This window comes from Daucus carota, chromosome 1 (assembly GCF_001625215.2).
Source record: "Daucus carota subsp. sativus chromosome 1, DH1 v3.0, whole genome shotgun sequence".
In the NCBI taxonomy this organism is placed as follows: domain Eukaryota; kingdom Viridiplantae; phylum Streptophyta; class Magnoliopsida; order Apiales; family Apiaceae; genus Daucus; species Daucus carota.
The window spans coordinates 2346908-2365050 of NC_030381.2; the positions used below are offsets into that span (position 1 = coordinate 2346908).

General features: G+C 35.2%; 4 protein-coding genes across 4 annotated transcripts; 2 read left to right on the top strand and 2 right to left on the bottom strand.

Annotated features, from left to right (window-relative positions):
- The first annotated feature begins 781 nt into the window (after window positions 1–781).
- Window positions 782–5584, top strand: LOC108204699 (proteasome subunit beta type-6). The gene is made up of 8 exons (XM_017374266.2): window positions 782–1005; window positions 1138–1214; window positions 1437–1492; window positions 2598–2670; window positions 3992–4103; window positions 4548–4621; window positions 5032–5106; window positions 5237–5584. Exons 1-8 carry the CDS (start codon window positions 900–902, stop codon window positions 5366–5368), a joined length of 705 nt encoding a protein of 234 aa, XP_017229755.1. The 5' UTR covers window positions 782–899; the 3' UTR covers window positions 5369–5584.
- Window positions 5585–6637: 1053 nt separating this feature from the next.
- LOC108206540 (gamma-glutamylcyclotransferase 2-1) lies at window positions 6638–9037 on the bottom strand. Its single transcript, XM_017376876.2, has 9 exons — window positions 8682–9037; window positions 8202–8320; window positions 8030–8106; window positions 7836–7892; window positions 7637–7693; window positions 7506–7546; window positions 7317–7388; window positions 7153–7232; window positions 6638–7041 (listed from the first exon to the last, which is right to left on the bottom strand). The coding sequence occupies exons 2-9, from the start codon at window positions 8308–8310 to the stop codon at window positions 6863–6865; spliced, it is 672 nt and encodes a 223-aa protein (XP_017232365.1). The 5' UTR covers window positions 8311–8320; window positions 8682–9037; the 3' UTR covers window positions 6638–6862.
- A 1421-nt stretch (window positions 9038–10458) lies between these two features.
- On the bottom strand, window positions 10459–15086 carry LOC108216094 (U-box domain-containing protein 52). Its single transcript, XM_064086233.1, has 10 exons — window positions 14891–15086; window positions 14295–14395; window positions 13954–14075; window positions 13425–13636; window positions 13228–13330; window positions 12764–13103; window positions 12446–12547; window positions 11956–12378; window positions 10933–11688; window positions 10459–10536 (listed from the first exon to the last, which is right to left on the bottom strand). Exons 1-10 carry the CDS (start codon window positions 15084–15086, stop codon window positions 10459–10461), a joined length of 2433 nt encoding a protein of 810 aa, XP_063942303.1.
- A 750-nt stretch (window positions 15087–15836) lies between these two features.
- Window positions 15837–17336, top strand: LOC135150766 (pollen receptor-like kinase 4). The gene is made up of 2 exons (XM_064087810.1): window positions 15837–16507; window positions 17061–17336. Exons 1-2 carry the CDS (start codon window positions 15868–15870, stop codon window positions 17105–17107), a joined length of 687 nt encoding a protein of 228 aa, XP_063943880.1. The 5' UTR covers window positions 15837–15867; the 3' UTR covers window positions 17108–17336.
- Window positions 17337–18143: the final 807 nt, after the last annotated feature.

An 18143-nucleotide genomic window follows, 5' to 3' on the forward strand; every position in this document is an offset into this window, starting at 1 on the left:
ACTACTTCAAATAAATTTTGCATATATAAAGTTTATGCTTATTATTTTCTATTTCTAAAAACAATACTCCTTACAGGTATTTTTTAAAAAATGACGTATCTGAGTATTTAGTTTTCTTATCTACCTCTAACAAAAATTAAAGATATTTTTTAAAAAATATTCACAAAATTGTTTTGAAAAAAAACATGAAATAAATATTTTGGAACGATTTTTTTAAAAACATGAAACATGAAAAGGAAGGAAATTCGATTATGTCATTTGATTTGCAGAAATAATTGAGATGTGAAAATAAGACATGATCCGCTTTTATTCTCTTTGTTCTAAATGGAAAAATATATTTTTTAACTTTTTGAAAAATATAGATTAATATATATATATTTTCAAATTGTTTATAAATAAAAATATAGATGTTAAAATGATTTTGATTTTCTTTACAGTTTGTCATGTCCGGGATCCTAGATTTGCAGGATTTTGATGGTGTTGATTCGATGATTAAGGTTATTATGGTGATACATCTATGGTTGACTGTTCAAAACTAGAGTTGGAGGATTACAATATGTATATAATTCTTCAAAAAATCGTTTGGTTGCCTATCCAAAATGGAAGGATTCAACAACGATATTATTACGCGTTTGTTCAATTTCGATCATATAGATGCCGTATGATTTTTTATTATTGAATTATTATCCTTGTTAAAAAAAAATATATATGTTAAAATAAAGATCAACAAAAAAATAAAATAGTTAACGGGTCGGGTCTAAAATCTCTTTTCTTGAGAGAAAAGAAAAGCAAGCACAAGCTTATAAACCACAGCAAACAAAAATAACACACACTCGCTCCAAGCTCTCTTTTAGATTGCTCTGAATCAAATAAATTAGGGCTTTTTCAATTGAATCCAAATGGACAACATGGATCTGAACGCTCCCCACTCCATGGGAACAACAATCATCGGGGTTACTTACAACGGCGGCGTTGTGCTCGGCGCCGACTCCAGAACCAGCACCGGTACTTTCCGATTTTTTCGGGATTTTCGCGATTTTTTCGCGTTTTTGTGTGTGTAGATAATTATGTAGTTTTGTTGATTATGTGTTTGTTTAAGTTATTGTTTGATTATGTGATTGAATTGGTTATGGATAGGTATGTATGTGGCGAATCGAGCTTCTGATAAGATCACTCAGCTCACGGATAATGTCTACATTTGTCGATCCGGATCGGTAATTTTTCGATACTCATGCAGAATGATTTTAATACGCTATAGGCTGTGCTTAAGTTGAACATAAGAAGGAATGATGCTAAAATTGTTGTTGTTTTATTTTATTTGGCGTAGTTGTGAAACTAGATAGGGCTGTGTGCTTAATGATTTTTGTTTTCCTATAGTTAAATCATAAATGTGTTGTCGAAAACAGTGAATTGAATTCTATGCTGAACTTTTGCAGGCAGCTGATTCGCAGATTGTGTCTGATTACGTCAGATATTTTCTTCACCAGCACACGTGAGTGAAAACTTTCTTTCACTATATGTACTGATTGATCTCCTAATTAATTTTGTATTTTAAAACATACTGTTCCGATTAAGTCTTGCTCTGAGTATATTTATGTATATAAATGCAAGAAAAAGTTTATTTTTTGGTTTAATATGGTGAAGGCCTGAAGGGAGATTATATTTGGCTGGTAGAACTAGAGTGTAATAAAATACACAGGAGCAGGGAATATTTGATAAACGCGGAATCCTTTAATGCTGTGCACACACTACACAGTGTTCAATTTGTTGTATAAGGTGAATAACTTTGTGTGCATGAATGTGTCAAATTAATTGGCTATACTGAAACTAGTTGACACAGGCCAAATTAAGAAAGGGTTAAAAACAAGGGGGTTAAGGAAAATCTATATGCATATTTATGAAATATATCTGCTAATAATATCCCTGTTAATTAAGGAAGATTACAAACCCAACAACAATGTCAAATAGTGTAAATCAGTTATATTTAAAAATTACAATCTACTCTATGTTATTATCTCACATAATCTGGATATATGGAAGAAATAACAATCCAACATAACTTGATGACATATCTTAGCACAAGATATTTTGTGATCAACTCTAGTTTTTCTTTGTATATATTGTTGTAAATTTGAGACTAGGCAATAAAGATTCTTGCTGCATGTTTGTACTTCCGTGCTGATTCTATAATGAACTTCAGCGTTTGGGTGAGGCTAGAAAACTAGGTAGGAAGGAAATAGATAAATATAATAATACTAAGACTTTCAGTTGTTGATACCAGTTGATGTAGGACAATAAGTTGAACATGGGTAGAACAGAAGAATAAAAATCATATCCGAAAATAGTGGTGATTTTAATTGTTTTCTAGCTCCGCATCTGGTTTATGTACCCGAAATAGAACTTTTGGTCAACTATTTTAACCACGCAAATTGCTCCTCTTGCTTTTAATTACACTGTATCTAGGAGTTCTAATTTTCATGCTGCATTTTGGTCTTTGTACCAAGTGCAACTTTACCGCTACCTGGTATAGTCCTTGATAATATATCAATATGGACTTTTATCTATCAACTTTGAGTTTCTATATATTATCCTTACAGGATTCAACTCGGGCAGCCTGCAACTGTAAAAGTCGCTGCAAATCTTGTTAGGCTATTGTCATATAACAACAAGGTTTGAATGCTGATATAACTTTGCCCTCGTGAATATATGAGTTTCTATATATATATTTCTCTTAAATTATTCTTTGGGCATTTTTACATTTGCTTCATTCTGACTTGCAAAATTCAATAATATCTGGTATTCTTCTTAGTTCTTATAGTTTTTTTGTCATAGACCAGGCTGTAGTGTAATTCCATTTTAATTAACGGCATTAATTTAGCTATTGCATCTTGTAGAAGCCAAGCTATACTAGGCTATATGATTGATAGGATCCAAAGCAATATTATATTTGTTGCCTCTCATTTTTTGAACCATACAAGTTGTTGCATCTTGTCATTGAGTCTGGAACATAGCTTTCTTAACTCAAATATTGAATTGTACTTGAAATAAAAAAAACACCCAGTAGCTTGCTGTAGGAAACTATAAATGATCTCTATCCTTCCCTTTAATCCATAGGATTGTAGACTGGTGGATCCTCCTCACCCTTTGTAACAAGAGTTCGATTTTAAGTGGAAACAAATGTGAGGTGAGTATTTAAATTTCTTGCAGTTGAACTTACCCACGAAAGAAGGATATTATTATACTCTAGATGGGAATCGGGGGAGGTATCTAGGTATCTTAACTCCACTATGACATCATGGAGAAACCAGTACTCTGTTCGAGTTGTCTCGAATAGCATTTATATGTCTCTTTATCATATCCATCTATATGCATGCTCTTGTAGGGTTGTGGCAAGACTTCATATCCATTTAACTTCTAGTTGTAAAAATATAAGATTATCTGTAAAATCACGAGTAAAAATGGATATGGAGAAACCAGTACTCTGTTCGAGTTGTCTCGAATAGCATTTATATGTCTCTTTATCATATCCATTTATATGCATGCTCTTGTAGGGTTGTGGCAAGACTTCATATCCATTTAACTTCTAGTTGTAAAAATATAAGATTATCTGTAAAATCACGAGTAAAAATATAGTAGATGCAGAATAATTATTCCTGAACTAGTTACTAAGAATATTACAGGTAGAAAGTAAAATTTTCTTAGTGTGTAACTATAATGAGATCCCTTCTCTATGATTTTCCTTTTCTTATTACAAAAGGTTTTGTTTTAAGATTGAAAAGGATATATTTGTAAAACTTGTGAACTTAACACTATGGCTTCTGGCGACCATTTGTGGCTGTGCGAGTAATCAATTCTTATCATGTTGGCTGTCACCCCCCCCCCCCCCCCTCCTCCCTCCCTATCACATTGATGAGAGTACACTTTGCTGCATTTTGTTATTCAAGGTTGACTTCACTATTTTGATATATTTTTCTTTATAATTGTGTTGCAGAACATGCTGCAAACTGGTATAATTGTTGGTGGATGGGACAAATATGAAGGAGGCAAGATATACGGGGTCCCGCTTGGTGGAACAATAATAGAGCAGCCTTTCGCCATTGGAGGTTTTTTACTATCTTAGACTGTTATGATCTTAAGATCTATATATTAATACATCCACTATTGTAAATGTGCCTGTTTTTGTTAGTCAGCTCTTAATTATTTTTTATTTTCTTTTGCAAGGAGTCAGCTCTTAATTCTTAGACACCAATACTAGGCTGTTAAGTTAGAGCTGACCTTTTAGGCTTATGATAAATAAATGATCACCCTTTAGGAAAAATATTTACTCTAAGACTATTTTACATGGCAAATGAGCATATGTTGTCTTTGCACATAAACAATTTGATGCAATAATGTGTTTGTCTTGGAATTTCTCGTACTCTGACTAATTTTTCATGTAGCTTACAATTTCAAACATGTCTTGACATATAATATCATGTTACTGCAATGGGGTGAGGCAATGTATTGTTCTCACCTAGTCAGTTTTTCATAACGCGGTAAACTTGTAGGATCTGGCTCGAGTTACTTGTATGGATTCTTCGATCAAGCATGGAAGGAAGGAATGACCAAGGAAGAAGCTGAGGTATATATATCTTGCAGACCTATCTTCTGATCTGTCAAAAACAACTTTGTGGATCTATATAGGAAATTTTCATCTATATAAAAAGAAAAGATGTTCAATATACCGATCAATGACCATATTATATAGCTATGGTTTTTTAGTATATGTAGTAAAAGTATCTTATTTGTACTATTTTAAAAAAACCTCCAAACCTCCATGAAACATATATTCAGTCTCAAGTGCCCAATTTGTATGGATGTAAACTTGGTTCCATCGGTCATATTTTAGTATTTTCTTTAAGGTTTGCAATGCTCTGAAATAACTAGGAATTAGATAAGTGGCCCGCATATATGTTGCACATGGATACAGGTGAAATGTTAGAATGCAGTAATGAAAACAGTTTCTAACAGTTATATTTTCTTTCTTGGCAGCAATTGGTTGTTAAGGCAGTTTCTCTAGCAATTGCCCGAGATGGCGCAAGTGGTGGTGTTGTGCGCACAGTCATTGTAAGTTCTGTCTAGTTTACCTTTTGCTTGTTGCGACAGACATGCCTCCGAAACTAAGTAATCTTTTATATGTTCTCATTATTGCATTACCATTTCAGTATATGTTCTCATTATTGCATTACCATTTCAGATAAACTCAGATGGGGTGACAAGAAACTTTTATCCTGGTGACACTCTCCCATTGTGGCATGAAGAGCTTGAGCCCCAGAACTCTTTGCTCGATATTCTCAACGCACCTGCTCCTGAACCAATGAATATTTAAGTGGTTGTATTTGTCTTCTGCTATGTAGCAACACAATCGAACTACTTTTAATTGTTGTTGAAAAACACAATGGATTTGGTAAATTAGATTATGTTTTACGTTTCACTGCAACAATCTTTCAGAATTTCAACCTGTTTTATTTCTAGCACTTTTGTCATAATGTCTTTTTCATGCCCCCCAATTTGAAAAATATAACCATAATGTCTTGTTTTCTTCTGTTTTTGCTTATTGTGATTTGCATGCTGTTAAACATGTAAGTATTTAACTATGACATAGGTTGATAAAGCATGACAATGAAGGGTCCAGGTCCCTGGCAGCCGTATGCCAGGGACTGGTTAAGCGGCCAGGTTCATATTAAAATTTTAATATGTCCAGCGTTAAAAAAGCGTTGGATATATTAAAATTTTAATATGATCCTGGCCGTTGGATGTCTGTCTGTTGGTTAAGCGCTCCACAGCAACCGATTGCTGGGGACCGCTACCCGACAATGAAATACTAGTTAAAGCAGACTGGAAGTTGGCATTAGTGCCAAAACAATTTGACTAGACTAAACCGCAAAAGAATATCTTCTTACCAAACCAATGGAGTTTAAACCAAAAGAAAGAAACGAGAAAAAAGAAGATTTCACAGCAGAATAAGCGACAAAAATTACGATGAGCACCAAACTTTCTGTTACGGCTGTATTCGTTTTGGGTTAATATAAAATCTGTTTTGGGTTAATATAAAATTTAAAAAAAAGTGATTACTTATAAGTGATAAGTAGCTGATATTTTTATATGTTTAAGATAACATTTTTGATATTTACAAATTATCAGGTATAAAAATTATTAATATAATAAAAAAATATAACTTGTCTTTTAAAGTCGCCATTTACATCTTTGTAGAACCAAATTTCAAAACTAAAAATATCACTAAAATGGTTAGGATTTCCGGCTTCTCAGATTTTGGCTTATAAGCCGGAAATTGATTTGTAAAATTCTTACCCAAAACAGACGGTACGAATAATCTGCTTCCGATCATGAACCCAGTCAAACACCACTTCTGCACACAGACAAACGCGAATGGAAGGACAAACGCTGAACCTCAAACATGAAAGGGCACCTGCAAGGACAAACACTGAATCTCAAACATGGGGCGGTAAGTCGGCAGCTGCTTTACCCTGTAAATCAAGAACAGGTACGAAGTATATGAAGGACTAATAATTGGGCACAATATCTAGTACAATGTTAGAGCAAATAATTGTAAAAATTATGAAAGACACCATCGAACTCAGAATAAAAATATTTCTCATTCATCAAGTCATCTGCATACATGAGAGAACATTTCCGTTTCAGTGACTTGAACTCTTCACTCCCTAGCGAGTCTAAAGATTTAAAGATAAAAGTGAAATTTTGTTATGGAAGGAGTCTGATCAATTGAGTAATTGATCTGAGTAGAAGAGGGACAACAAATTAGTTCAGAATCTAAGCCTTTCACTTCTTGTCCATAAACATGTTACGAGTCGGTGGCAACAGCTTCTTGGAGTGGCAGCCGGTTAAGAGGAGACAAGACGTGCGCCTTTAGGGGACTGGATGATCCGGTCATCTTTCTCTCCTTTGATTTCACACAATCAGTCGTTCCAAGAATTTTCCTCACTTCATTTGCAAGCTCGATGATTGTGTCATCTTCATGGCCTGATACAAAAATCAAACAAACAGTTATCAGTTTGTGTATGCAGAAGGGTACAATGGTGTGTTGGTGCACTGATCGCCTTTCATTTCAAGCAAACAGTAAGAATTGCTTACCAATATCGAACAGAGCCTTTTCCAACGAGAAAATATAATCTCTGTTGTTACCACACGGACCATATGCTGTTGCAATTTGCCTGATGAAAGCACTTAGGATTAGGCATTGAGGTAAAAGCAAGTTCTTTTCTTAGAGAGCAGGTAAGGCAAGAGTCAGAACTCACCTGGCCATATCCTCCAACGGAGCAGGCCCTAGGTAGTATTTATTCGACTCTTTGTCAGGAGTAGATGTAAATCTGCCAAAGATATATATATTTAGCTTCCATGTACAAATAAATAATGTTGTACAAAATGTAAAACAGCGGGAGAAAGAAAAGACGGAAGAATTGTAAAAAATGCAGAAACTAACTTACACTATCATTCCAGTGATGGCAGGCTGCACGGAATCCTCTTCCTGGAGAAAGAAACACATATAACATATAAGAAGCGAAGCTAAGAGAAGAATATTCAAAGACATGTAACAATAATTCATTCACGAGCTTGCCTTGAAAAATTCCACAATTGTCTTCTCATCATACTCGCATTCTCTTCGCTCTAAATACTGAACATGTAAAATTATTATTAGCCCTATTTAATCAAGGGTGAACAGTGTGAAAATAAATCTCGATTATGAAAACAGCTGACAAGACTAATCACTACTATTCCAGCCAGTTAAAATATTTGCAACTATATATAGGACTGACCTCCATTGTAGTCCTTTCTTTCTCCGGACCACCTCGTACACAAAAAGCTGCACCCCACTGAAAGAAATTGAAGTCTTAGGCAAGATGGGAATAGCAATGTTGTAAAACCACACTGTAAGCTGAAGGATGTTTACATTACAAAAGTATTGACAGTAACACAGCATACATAACAATCATATGGAGAGAGCACTTACGCAAACATCTCCTTCAGCATATTCCAACGTGCAAGTTCTTGCAGGGTGTTCAGGCGTACCTCTATGATCAATGCAAGCTGCGACATATCAAAAAAACCTCAGTATCCCAAAACACGAAAACAAAGTGAAAACAACTATAACCTGATTCAATTTCAGCTGCACAAATGCTTACCAAGATCGAAAACACGCCTGTAGTTCTTAATGTAACCAATCACTTTCTCATCATACTCGAATCCAGGGTTCCACACCAAAGACCCATAGCCAAAAACCCAGAAAACCATGATTTCGCAACTATCAAAACAACAAAAAAATCTGATCAATCACTACACACAGTCACTACTCCATCTATATTATCAAGTCCACCGAATTTACCTAATTAGGCTCACAAAACTATCAAGATTCCATAAAATCCCGAACTTTAATACTAATCACATAATTAAAGAACAACCCAAGTTTCATAATCACACAAATTATACATATATTAAAAAAGAAACCCTAATTCTGAAAACCCAAATTTATTTACAGAAAACCCAATATACAGATCAAAGAAAATTAACATTAAGCTAAATACCCAGCTCAATACAGCAAAAAAAAAAAAAAAAATTCATAAACAGGGATTTGTATGTACATGTAAAAGAGGAATAGAACTTACAATAGATCTGGGTTATTATAGACAATGCAGGATGAGAGAGAGGGAGAGAGAGGGAGAGACGGAGAGAGAAAGAGGGAGATGTGTCTGTATTATTATCTCTCTCGGGGAGAGAGAGAGAGGGAGAGAGATGGAGATAGGGAGAGAGGTTGTGTTATTATCTCTCCCGCAGAGAGGAGGAAGGAAGGGGTGTGTTTTTATTATCTCTCTACAAATGTGTGTTGATTAAAGGGGTTTATAAGGTGTGTTGAAGAGGAGAAGATATACATGTATATATACACACACGTACAAAAGGAGATAAAGAAACAGAAACAGAGGCGTGGTGTTGATGAATAGGAAGGCCGAGATCACGTGTTTGTGCGTCATGTGTTTTTGAAGGGCCCCCCTACGTGCCTATCCTTTTTTCGGTATAGAAATAGAGCGGAGCTTCTTTTCAAAGTGTTTTCAATTTTTTTTAACATTTTAATTTATCTTTTAAGTATCTTTTAGACTTCTTTTAACATTTAAAGTTACTTCTCCCTTATCGTTTGATAAAATAAACAATAATGTTCTTTTTGAGTTTTTTTAAATTCCGAAGCCAAAAATCAGAAATGCAAGTTTTTTGTGATTTTTATTTATTTTGTGAAATTTATTAAATTTTAATAAGTAATAAATTTTATTTATTAATAAAGTTTTTTGTTTATTAATAATTTAATTTTTAAAAAAAAATTATAAATTTAAATTACCAAACACTCAATTTACTTATAAATAAAATAATCTAGACACATTTAATAATTTATAAGTCAAGTTCACTTTTTTTCAATTAAACTAAACGACCCCAATAATTATAAAATCAATACTTTTTAATTTGAATTTGTATAAAAAATATTCTATTATAATATCATAATTTGTATAGAAAATTTAAAATATAATATATAAGAGTACGTTATCCTCACATCTTAAATTACGTGTTAAAAGTTAAAACGATTCTTATTATTATAAGACAGAAGTAGTAACAAATAATTGTCGTCAGGAAATTCTAGATTCAACTTTCCTCGTCTTGAGAATACTCCTTAAAACAAATTTTCGTCGATACAAGGCATTTTTTTCAGGAAAACAGTGTAACTCGGATAATACGAGAGTTTCAGTGATGTCCTTTCCTGACATTAGTTGCTGCATAAACTAATGATGTTTAAATGCAAGTCGGTGCACAGAAAATAATGTTAACTAAAAATCCGGTCCAGTGAACATAACTGCACCAAATTGATTCTTCCTATATATTCTCTCAATATTTGAATTTTTATTAATTTTACCAAAATCGTCGAAAAATTATACAGCATTTTTCCGTTTATAATCCCTCTGGGGCGTAATTTATCTTGTGCGCGAGAGTTTGACACACATTTTAATGCTCCTAGATAACATAGTTACGTAATTTACTTTTTATTTTTTTTAAATAAAAATCTGATATTTGAATTGTTATACACAAAAACAAAATTTTAAAAATAAATTATGAAATTATGTTTTATAAGAGTTTTAAAATGGGTGCCGTGAACAAAATTATAAAGAAATGAAAGGAAGGGAAGAGTAACGCAGAATGTGTATCATAAGAGCAAATATGAACAAGCAGCGACTAGCTACTAGCTTAACAGTTAATGATAACTAACTCATTTACAAGGCTAAAACCAAACCATATGAAATAAAGAATGCTCATTTACAAACTATGATCATCTCTTTCTTGACAAACATATGCACAAGATTTGGTATTTTCTTTGTTCAGTAACTCTGCTCTATATGATCCTCACTAGCCTCCGTCGGGTGCTGTATCAAGGGCCGCAGCTGAATTCCCTGTGGAGCTAAAGCCTGATTGTGGATAACTCGCCTTCATGATCCAGATAAAAATGTCGTTAGGCCTCACAAGACATTATAAGTTAATACGCAGACCATACTCGTACTCCGAATAAAAATGTTATTTACATGAAACCCCCGACTTATGGAGGAATATTGGGAAAAATATGAATCAATACTTCTTTCTTGTTATCCTAATCAGTTTTCAATATACATTTATAATTTAATATATGTAAATCCCGACTCATAAGACTTTATAATACCATATCAGTAAAGACGTTATTTTCATGAAAACCCCGACATATAGGAGAATATTGCAAAAATATGTGAATCAATACTTTTTACTTGTTATATATCCTAATCAATTTTAAATGTACATTATAATTTTCTATGCTATTGTATTAAAATCATTAGTTAAAATGTTGCTTACTTGAGACATGGTGGCTTGACTGTATGTTGGTGAAGGACCTGTACCATACAGCATTGCATCTGTCATGTTGTCTTCAGCAAATTCCCGCAATCTCTCAAGCTCTGGCAAGATGACTGAGCCAAGATCAGGTCTGTCTTTCCTCCGTAACTCAGCACACTGAAGAGATATCTTGGCGAAGCTTAAGGCCTCCTCGATAGGCCAATCGGGCACAGATGGATCAAGAATCTCAGAGAAAGTTCCCTTTTCAATAGCATTTTCAACAATGTGAGTTATCCCCATAGGTGACTTGGCAGTAATTAGCTGCAAGTACATTATTCCTAAAGAGTATACGTCAGACTTGACACCGAGCATGCCTGTTTGCTGATACTCTGGATCGATATAGCAAAATGTTCCAGCTGTAGATGTCATGCGATACTGAGTGACATCATCTGTAACTGTTGAAGGGACAAGCCTGGCCAATCCAACATCGCTAATTTTGCTGACAAAGTTGCGGTCCAGCAATATGTTTCCAGGTTTTAGGTCGCGATGCACTAGTGGTTCTGGTTTTGTCTGGTGGAGAAAAAGGAGGCCTGTTGCAATTTCAGCTGCAATCCGGAACCTGTGTTGCCAAGAGAGTGGTTTTGAGTTTCCTTTCTGAAGAAGACGGTCTTCTAAACTTCCATTTGACATGTACTCATAAACTAAGCACCCGTACTCAGGGCAAGCTCCTAGGAGTAGAACCATATTAGGATGCCGTATGCAGCTCAGAATTTCAACCTGGGAATCGTCATGGAAATTCCATATTGTAAGAAAAATACAGCCAAAACTGTTACTGAATTTGCCAGTTCGGAAGTAAAATGTTATTTCTCACTTGAGTGGACATTATGAGAATTTTTTTGGACTAAGAAAGGGACTGGTGAACATATCAGATACACATAATCAGACCAAAGTTACGTAGTATATCCTGTTCGGAAGTAGGGTCTGAGGAATCAAACAAATGAGGGGCATAATGATATTAGTTATTAAGTCCTTGTGTGTGATTACCTCTTGTTGAAACTGTGATCTTCCTTGAGCGGCATCAGGGCGTAGAACCTTTACAGCAACAGCCGTGTGGTCCAAACGACATTTAAATACTGGCCCATAGCCACCTTCACCAATCTTACGAGATTTGGCAAAGAATTCAGTGGCTTGTTCAATCTCATCAATTGTGTACTTTCTGTACCTTTCTGATTGTGCCATTGAAGTTGGCGTCTTGTTCCTCTCTTCATGCTGTAATGCTTTCTTTTCTGCATTGATTCTCTTTTGAGCTTCACTCTCTGCAAGCCTCCGAGCAGCTTCAGCGTGCTCAATAGCTGCCTTAGACCTGGCCTTTTCTCTCTCAGCAAGTGCCAATGCAGTTTCCTCAGCAATTCGTGCCTCTTCTAGTCTCTGTTCTTCTTCCTTTTTCCACCGCTGGAGCTCCATTGCCTATAACCAATATGTCAGAGAAAGCTTTCAAATTGGCGATGTAAGGTTGCAGCAATTTCACGTGTACCTTCTGCTTGGCGGATAGTGCTTCTTTACAAGCTGTACTGTACATGTCCATTGTCTGTTTGAGCTCCAACTTGAGCCTTCTCATCTCCGCATCCAGATCATCCTATAAATTTGAGTGCATTAGTAACATGAAGATTGAATACCAGATACATTTCATTCGACAATCAAGGATGACAATAGCAAAACAATGCAAGGACTTTTACGTAAGATTATCATAGTTACAAGTTTTACAGTCACTGGTAAATTTACCCAGCTAGAATTAAATTGTCATTTAAATTTGTAATTCTAAAAGCTCCTGCTGAGGAGTTAAAATCCTTACTGCTGGTGGCGATAAAGACCCATTAATATCACTCTCAACGGAGGCATAAGAGCGTTCAGTTGGTGTGAACGTGTCCACAGATATCCTTCCATTCACCGATGTTCTTCCATTTGATCTTGTACCATCCACTGATCTTCTTCCATATGTTTCAAGCCCTTGGTCTAGGTCTGAGAAGTTTGAAAAGTTCGAAAGCCTTGGAGTTGAATTCGTTTCAAAACTGTCAAATGTAGAGTACATGCGTTCTGTGCTAGGTCTACCAGAACTAGTGAACGATATGTCGTTATTTGGATTGGAGAGTTCATATGGTCTTCCATTTGGGCCTTTCCTAGTGAATGGTGATCTGTTGTCGATGATAGATAGACTTAATTAGCTCATACATAGTGTCATGTTCGAAACTAAGTTTCTTCTGCTGTATTCTGATGGTCACAAAATGCAGTTTTAGATAAATTACAACTTTAATTTACCTGAAACTTGAATCACCTGGCCTTAAATTTGAGTCACCTGGCCTCAAATTTGATTCACCTGGAAGGCTGTGAGATAATTTTTCCATTGGTGGCCTTCGAACTACTGAAAGTGAATATGCATTAGGTCAAGTTAGCATGTAAAATGGAAAGGCAAAGGAACTGAAGGCAACGGATTATCATTGTAGTAAACAGATTACGTTTTGAACTTAAGGGACTGGGTACGAGCTCTGGTTCAGATCTTGAGCTAGGACTCTGGGACTTTATTTGGTTACGTAGTGGTGAAGAAGCTGGGGCAACCCGTGAAGCAGCTCGTGTGGAGGAAATCTTTCCTTTAGAGATGATATATACAGTACAAAAATCTGGTACACCTTTTGATACACCTCCAGGAATATCTTTTCCTTTGAATCGGCTGAGGAAGGATATAAATAATGTCAGAACCAAGGATCTGTTATGTCATGTGTGCATACATATTATATCCAAAAACATCCCCTAAATTAATAAAACCGAATCTGAAAATGAAGCGGCCTAATGGGGTTATTCAGAATAACCTCAGATATGTGTTCTGGTGTATAGATACTTCAAATTGTATATTTCTTCTAATTAAAACACAGTATAGCAAAGTGAAGCGAGAAACGGAACTGTAAAACTAAGAAGTTTGTACTGGGAAAATTTTGTTTGCAGTTGCATATCAGAAAGTTTACTCGACACATGATTTTGAATAAGTACCTAAGAAAACTCCCCTTCGATCCAGCACCAAGAACTAAAATCTCTACCGCTGAATCTGTAACATACTGTGTCAGTCCTCTGACAACATCAGTGTCTTCTACTACAACATCTTGACAGTGAATCTGATACGACAGAGAGAGATCAGGTGGCAGGGAAAAATTAAGAAAACATAACTATTGACAGTATAAAAAATTGATGCAAGACAATTTTCCTACTGCAGAATTATATCCACAGCGCGTAACTGAAACAAGTGAGCTAACTTAAATTTGCCTAATCTGTTTTTATCGGTAAAATGAAACTCAATTGCTGATAATAGAATTCAAGTTCTATCTCATACGTACATCTTTACGAGTACAAAAAACACGGAAAGGTAGGAACACGTCCCTGTTGTTCAGGACATTAGCTTCGCTAGACGGACTTACATCAGGGCTCGAGTTGAATCCTGCACCCAGAATCACGAAAGGTCTAAGTTTTGAGACGATTTTAGGATGATCAGGACTTTTCGTATAAAACAGAGGTACCAATGCAAATTAACATAAGTTTCTTCACTGAGTAAATATACATCAAGGGGAACATAAAGACTGCATGTTCTTAGTTACTCACATAACACATTGGCAATTTGGCATACACAGCGAATACACAAGGAACATGCATCATTCAAATCATGTAGAGATCATATCATTAAACTTGCATGCAAGATACCTAAACAATTATTTCAACTTAGAATTCGATACGAATTATATGATCATCATGCAAAACAACCAGATTGGAGACCACGTATGTTCTGCAAGCAAGACATGCGGACCCATATTGTTAGCAATATTCTACGAGCTGAATATATATAATTTCCAACGTCTCGAGATTAATTGTGGTATCCGGAGAACTCAACCGATATAAAAATATCAAATTATAAAAGGGTGAAAATTGATAGACATACTCAAGGTGGGAAGAGAAGGGGAAGAATTGGAAGATGCAGGTGATTTGAGTTTGACATGAACCAAAAGAACAGTTTGGCCTTTGCTTAAGATGGCATCAACAGCCCATTTCATTGCACCTTGACTTCCTTTGTCTCTATCTATTGCCACTGCAATCAATTTATCTTTTGCTGCATTTCTTTCTGCATGACCCAACATCTCCTCTTATCAGCTTTTTCAATATAATTCAAAGAAACCCCAAAAAAAAAATTATGTTATGATTAATGAAATGATAGCAGAAGTTTCTTTAATTTGTTCTTATATCATAAACCCATTCTCATTTCTTGTAACAATTCTCCTTCATTTTCTTTTTTAAAAAAAAATCTTGAAAAATCTGCAGGGTTGTTCAGAAATGGGTATTTTCTTTTGTTTGAGAGAAAAGGGAGGGGAGGCCTTGTTTTCCATTTTTAATTTACTTCATTAATAAAGGGTTTTTTTTAGTATTTATCAGGACTGTACTTCATTGTGTATTATAAATAAAACTACTTACATCATTTGAATATTTATTTAATTTTACTTTTATTTATGTTTTATAATACTATTATTATAGTGGACTCAACAATTACAACACTTCGAAAAACCATCATCAATAACGAGAGAAACGAGGTTTTTCAACAATTCAGAAGTATAATTTTTTAACATCACAGTAAAGAAATCCCACAGGAACACTGCGTCCCATGCATGCATGAAAACAAGCCAATCTTGCAGAAACCTTATTGAAAATTAATCATGCCGGCTTAATGGAAATAGATAATTGTTTGCCAGAGACTAATACCTTGTTATTCCCAACCTTCATGTATAACTTGTCCCGGTAGCCGACTTAACATCTCATTGTTAATTCCAGCCAACCTTCATATATAAACCATCTTTTCCTACAGCATCATATCAAGAAGTTGCTGCAGGGGATCAGTCACGGAGCAAGGGCCGACGCGTTGATAAAATGAGGCGGACTAGGACTATTATGCTTCATGCATTACTAATGTGCATCATTGTGGTATCGTCTCAAGATTCAGTCGAAGAGATTCTTGTGGAGTTCAAAAATTTATTATCAAATGCCTCTGCACTAGATAGCTGGAATAAGGATGTTCCTATCTGTAGTGACAGCAAGTACTGGATCGGCTTGATCTGCGTAAAAGCTGGCTTCTGGGGATTCAAAATTGACTCCATGGGGCTCTCAGGCGCCCTAAATGTTGAGCCCTTAACAAAGTTGTCTACTCTGTTTATGCTAAGCTTTGAGAATAACACCTTTGTTGGTCCGTTCCCTAGTAACATAAATAAAATCCCGAATCTTTTTTATCTTTCCCTGTCAAATAACAAATTTTCTGGGGAGATACCAGGGGATGCTTTTAAGGGCACAAATATATCGACTCTTTATCTTGGAAACAATGATTTCACTGGGAAAATCCCAAAGTCCCTTGCAGGTCTTTCCACACTTGATGATCTGCAGTTGCAAAATAACAAATTTGAAGGTGGCATTCCTGATTTTAAACAGAAAGATCTGGTAGCCAATTTTGCCTACAACAAGCTAGAAGGTCCGATTCCAGCTTCTTTAAGCGATGAACCTCCAAGCTGCTTTGCTGGTAAGTTCTCATAATTTTGGCCTTATGTTGAGGGTGTGTATTCAATTGGGATTTTAAAAAAAAAATCATTTATGAAATCCGGGTGTATTCAACTCGAATTTTAGAAAATGTATCATAATACGGGGCTACAAATAAATCAGGAATTTAAATTATACTTAAAAAACCGATGGTTTTCCAATTAGGATTGTTTAAAATCCATTAAAATCTGATGCCTGATGGTATTCAAATGCTGATGGATTTTTTTGAACTTCGTAAAATGATGGATTTTGTGGGATTGTTCAGTGTATTTCAAGTTTTTTGAAATCCCACCAAAATTTATGGGGTGTTGAAGTATTGAGCTCAAGTCCTAAAGACTCTGTATGAACTCTGTGATATTTTATTTAGATACCTCATAAAATCAAAATCAAATACAATTTATTAAAATTCACAGATCATGTATAATCCATTAAAATCTCAGTTGAATACACTAATTTCAAATTCATCCATGAGGTATCCATTGGCAGCATCGGAAATTTGATTGTTCTATGTCCCTCTTTTTTCACTGGCTGAGCAGGAAACAATCTATGTGGTAAGCCTTTAGGCAAGTGCCCGCCTCCCTAGAAGAAATCTTCCCAGAGCGTCGCCTTCCACCTTTAAGCCAATGTGTTTCATCGGTAAATCATATTCAGTTCAGTTACTTTGTTATCAAATTTATATGCAAGAAGTCTACCGTGTATACTCACCAGTAAGCCTTAATGAGTTTCACAATGCAAGTGTAACTTTCAGCTCTTTCAAATAAATTATCTTACATTTGAGTTGCAGATACCTGTTCCAGTACATGTATAATTATTGTTGTATTCATTTTTTTAACTTAAAAGAACAATTTAGCACGTAAAAAAACGAGCTGCAGAGTGCAGACTAAGAAGCTCGTAGAACACTGCATTGTGGAAAGTACACGAAACTTTACTCTGGCCTGGTAGGAAACCTAAACTAGAGTCTGAGAAAGAATTTGACATGATTAATAATAAAACGGCATCTGATCCAGAACCGAGAGCCAATATTTCTATCATGATTCTGTAACATACTGGATCAGTCCGTCTTATAGCACAACGTCCTGACAGTGAATCGATGTTTTAAATAAGGTGTGGCTAAATAATATGAATGATAACTTCAGGATGGTCGGATAAGAAAATGATGCATGTCCATTATCTTCTACTGTCACATCGAAGCTCCTTCGTGTAGAATGTGAATCAAAACAAGTCAGCTACTTCCAGTTTCATCTCTGAAACAGAATTCTGGCTCGATCAGAATCATAAAAGGTCTAAATTGGGAAATTAAAGAATGAACAGGACTTTGTTTTCGTGTACACATATATACTACGCAGAAATTATAAATTTCTCATCAGGGATCATAAATACTTTCAAGTTTAAAACCAGATTTCAATCTAAAAAGGGAAAAATATACAGTGAAGTTCTTGTTTCTTTTTGTTTTTTTTTGCCAAAAGAAGTTCTTGTTTTGAAGTTCAAAAACCCTTGCTAAAACTCGAGCTGCAACTGAAATTTGACTAAAACTAACTGACAAGTATGACTGGAGCTGTTTTAACTTTCACTGTCACATTGAAGGCAAATGCGAAACTAAAATATGCAGCAACAATGCA

Excerpts from the sequence above, each read along its gene's own strand:
- LOC108204699 (XM_017374266.2), top strand. The coding sequence starts at position 900 with ATGGACAACATGGATCTGAACGCTCCCCACTCCATGGGAACAACAATC. Across the intron at positions 1,493-2,597 it reads TATTTTCTTCACCAGCACAC|GATTCAACTCGGGCAGCCTG; the intron begins GTGAGTGAAAAC and ends TTATCCTTACAG. Across the intron at positions 4,622-5,031 it reads TGACCAAGGAAGAAGCTGAG|CAATTGGTTGTTAAGGCAGT; the intron begins GTATATATATCT and ends CTTTCTTGGCAG.
- LOC108216094 (XM_064086233.1), bottom strand. The coding sequence starts at position 15,086 with ATGTTGGGTCATGCAGAAAGAAATGCAGCAAAAGATAAATTGATTGCA. Across the intron at positions 13,104-13,227 it reads CCAGGTGATTCAAGTTTCAG|ATCACCATTCACTAGGAAAG; the intron begins GTAAATTAAAGT and ends CATCGACAACAG. Across the intron at positions 11,689-11,955 it reads GATCACAGTTTCAACAAGAG|GTTGAAATTCTGAGCTGCAT; the intron begins GTAATCACACAC and ends GACGATTCCCAG.
- LOC135150766 (XM_064087810.1), top strand. The coding sequence starts at position 15,868 with ATGAGGCGGACTAGGACTATTATGCTTCATGCATTACTAATGTGCATC. Across the intron at positions 16,508-17,060 it reads ACCTCCAAGCTGCTTTGCTG|GAAACAATCTATGTGGTAAG; the intron begins GTAAGTTCTCAT and ends CTGGCTGAGCAG.
- LOC108206540 (XM_017376876.2), bottom strand. The coding sequence starts at position 8,310 with ATGGTTTTCTGGGTTTTTGGCTATGGGTCTTTGGTGTGGAACCCTGGA. Across the intron at positions 7,547-7,636 it reads CAATTGTGGAATTTTTCAAG|GAAGAGGATTCCGTGCAGCC; the intron begins GCAAGCTCGTGA and ends TTCTTTCTCCAG. Across the intron at positions 7,042-7,152 it reads AAAGGCTCTGTTCGATATTG|GCCATGAAGATGACACAATC; the intron begins GTAAGCAATTCT and ends TTTTTGTATCAG.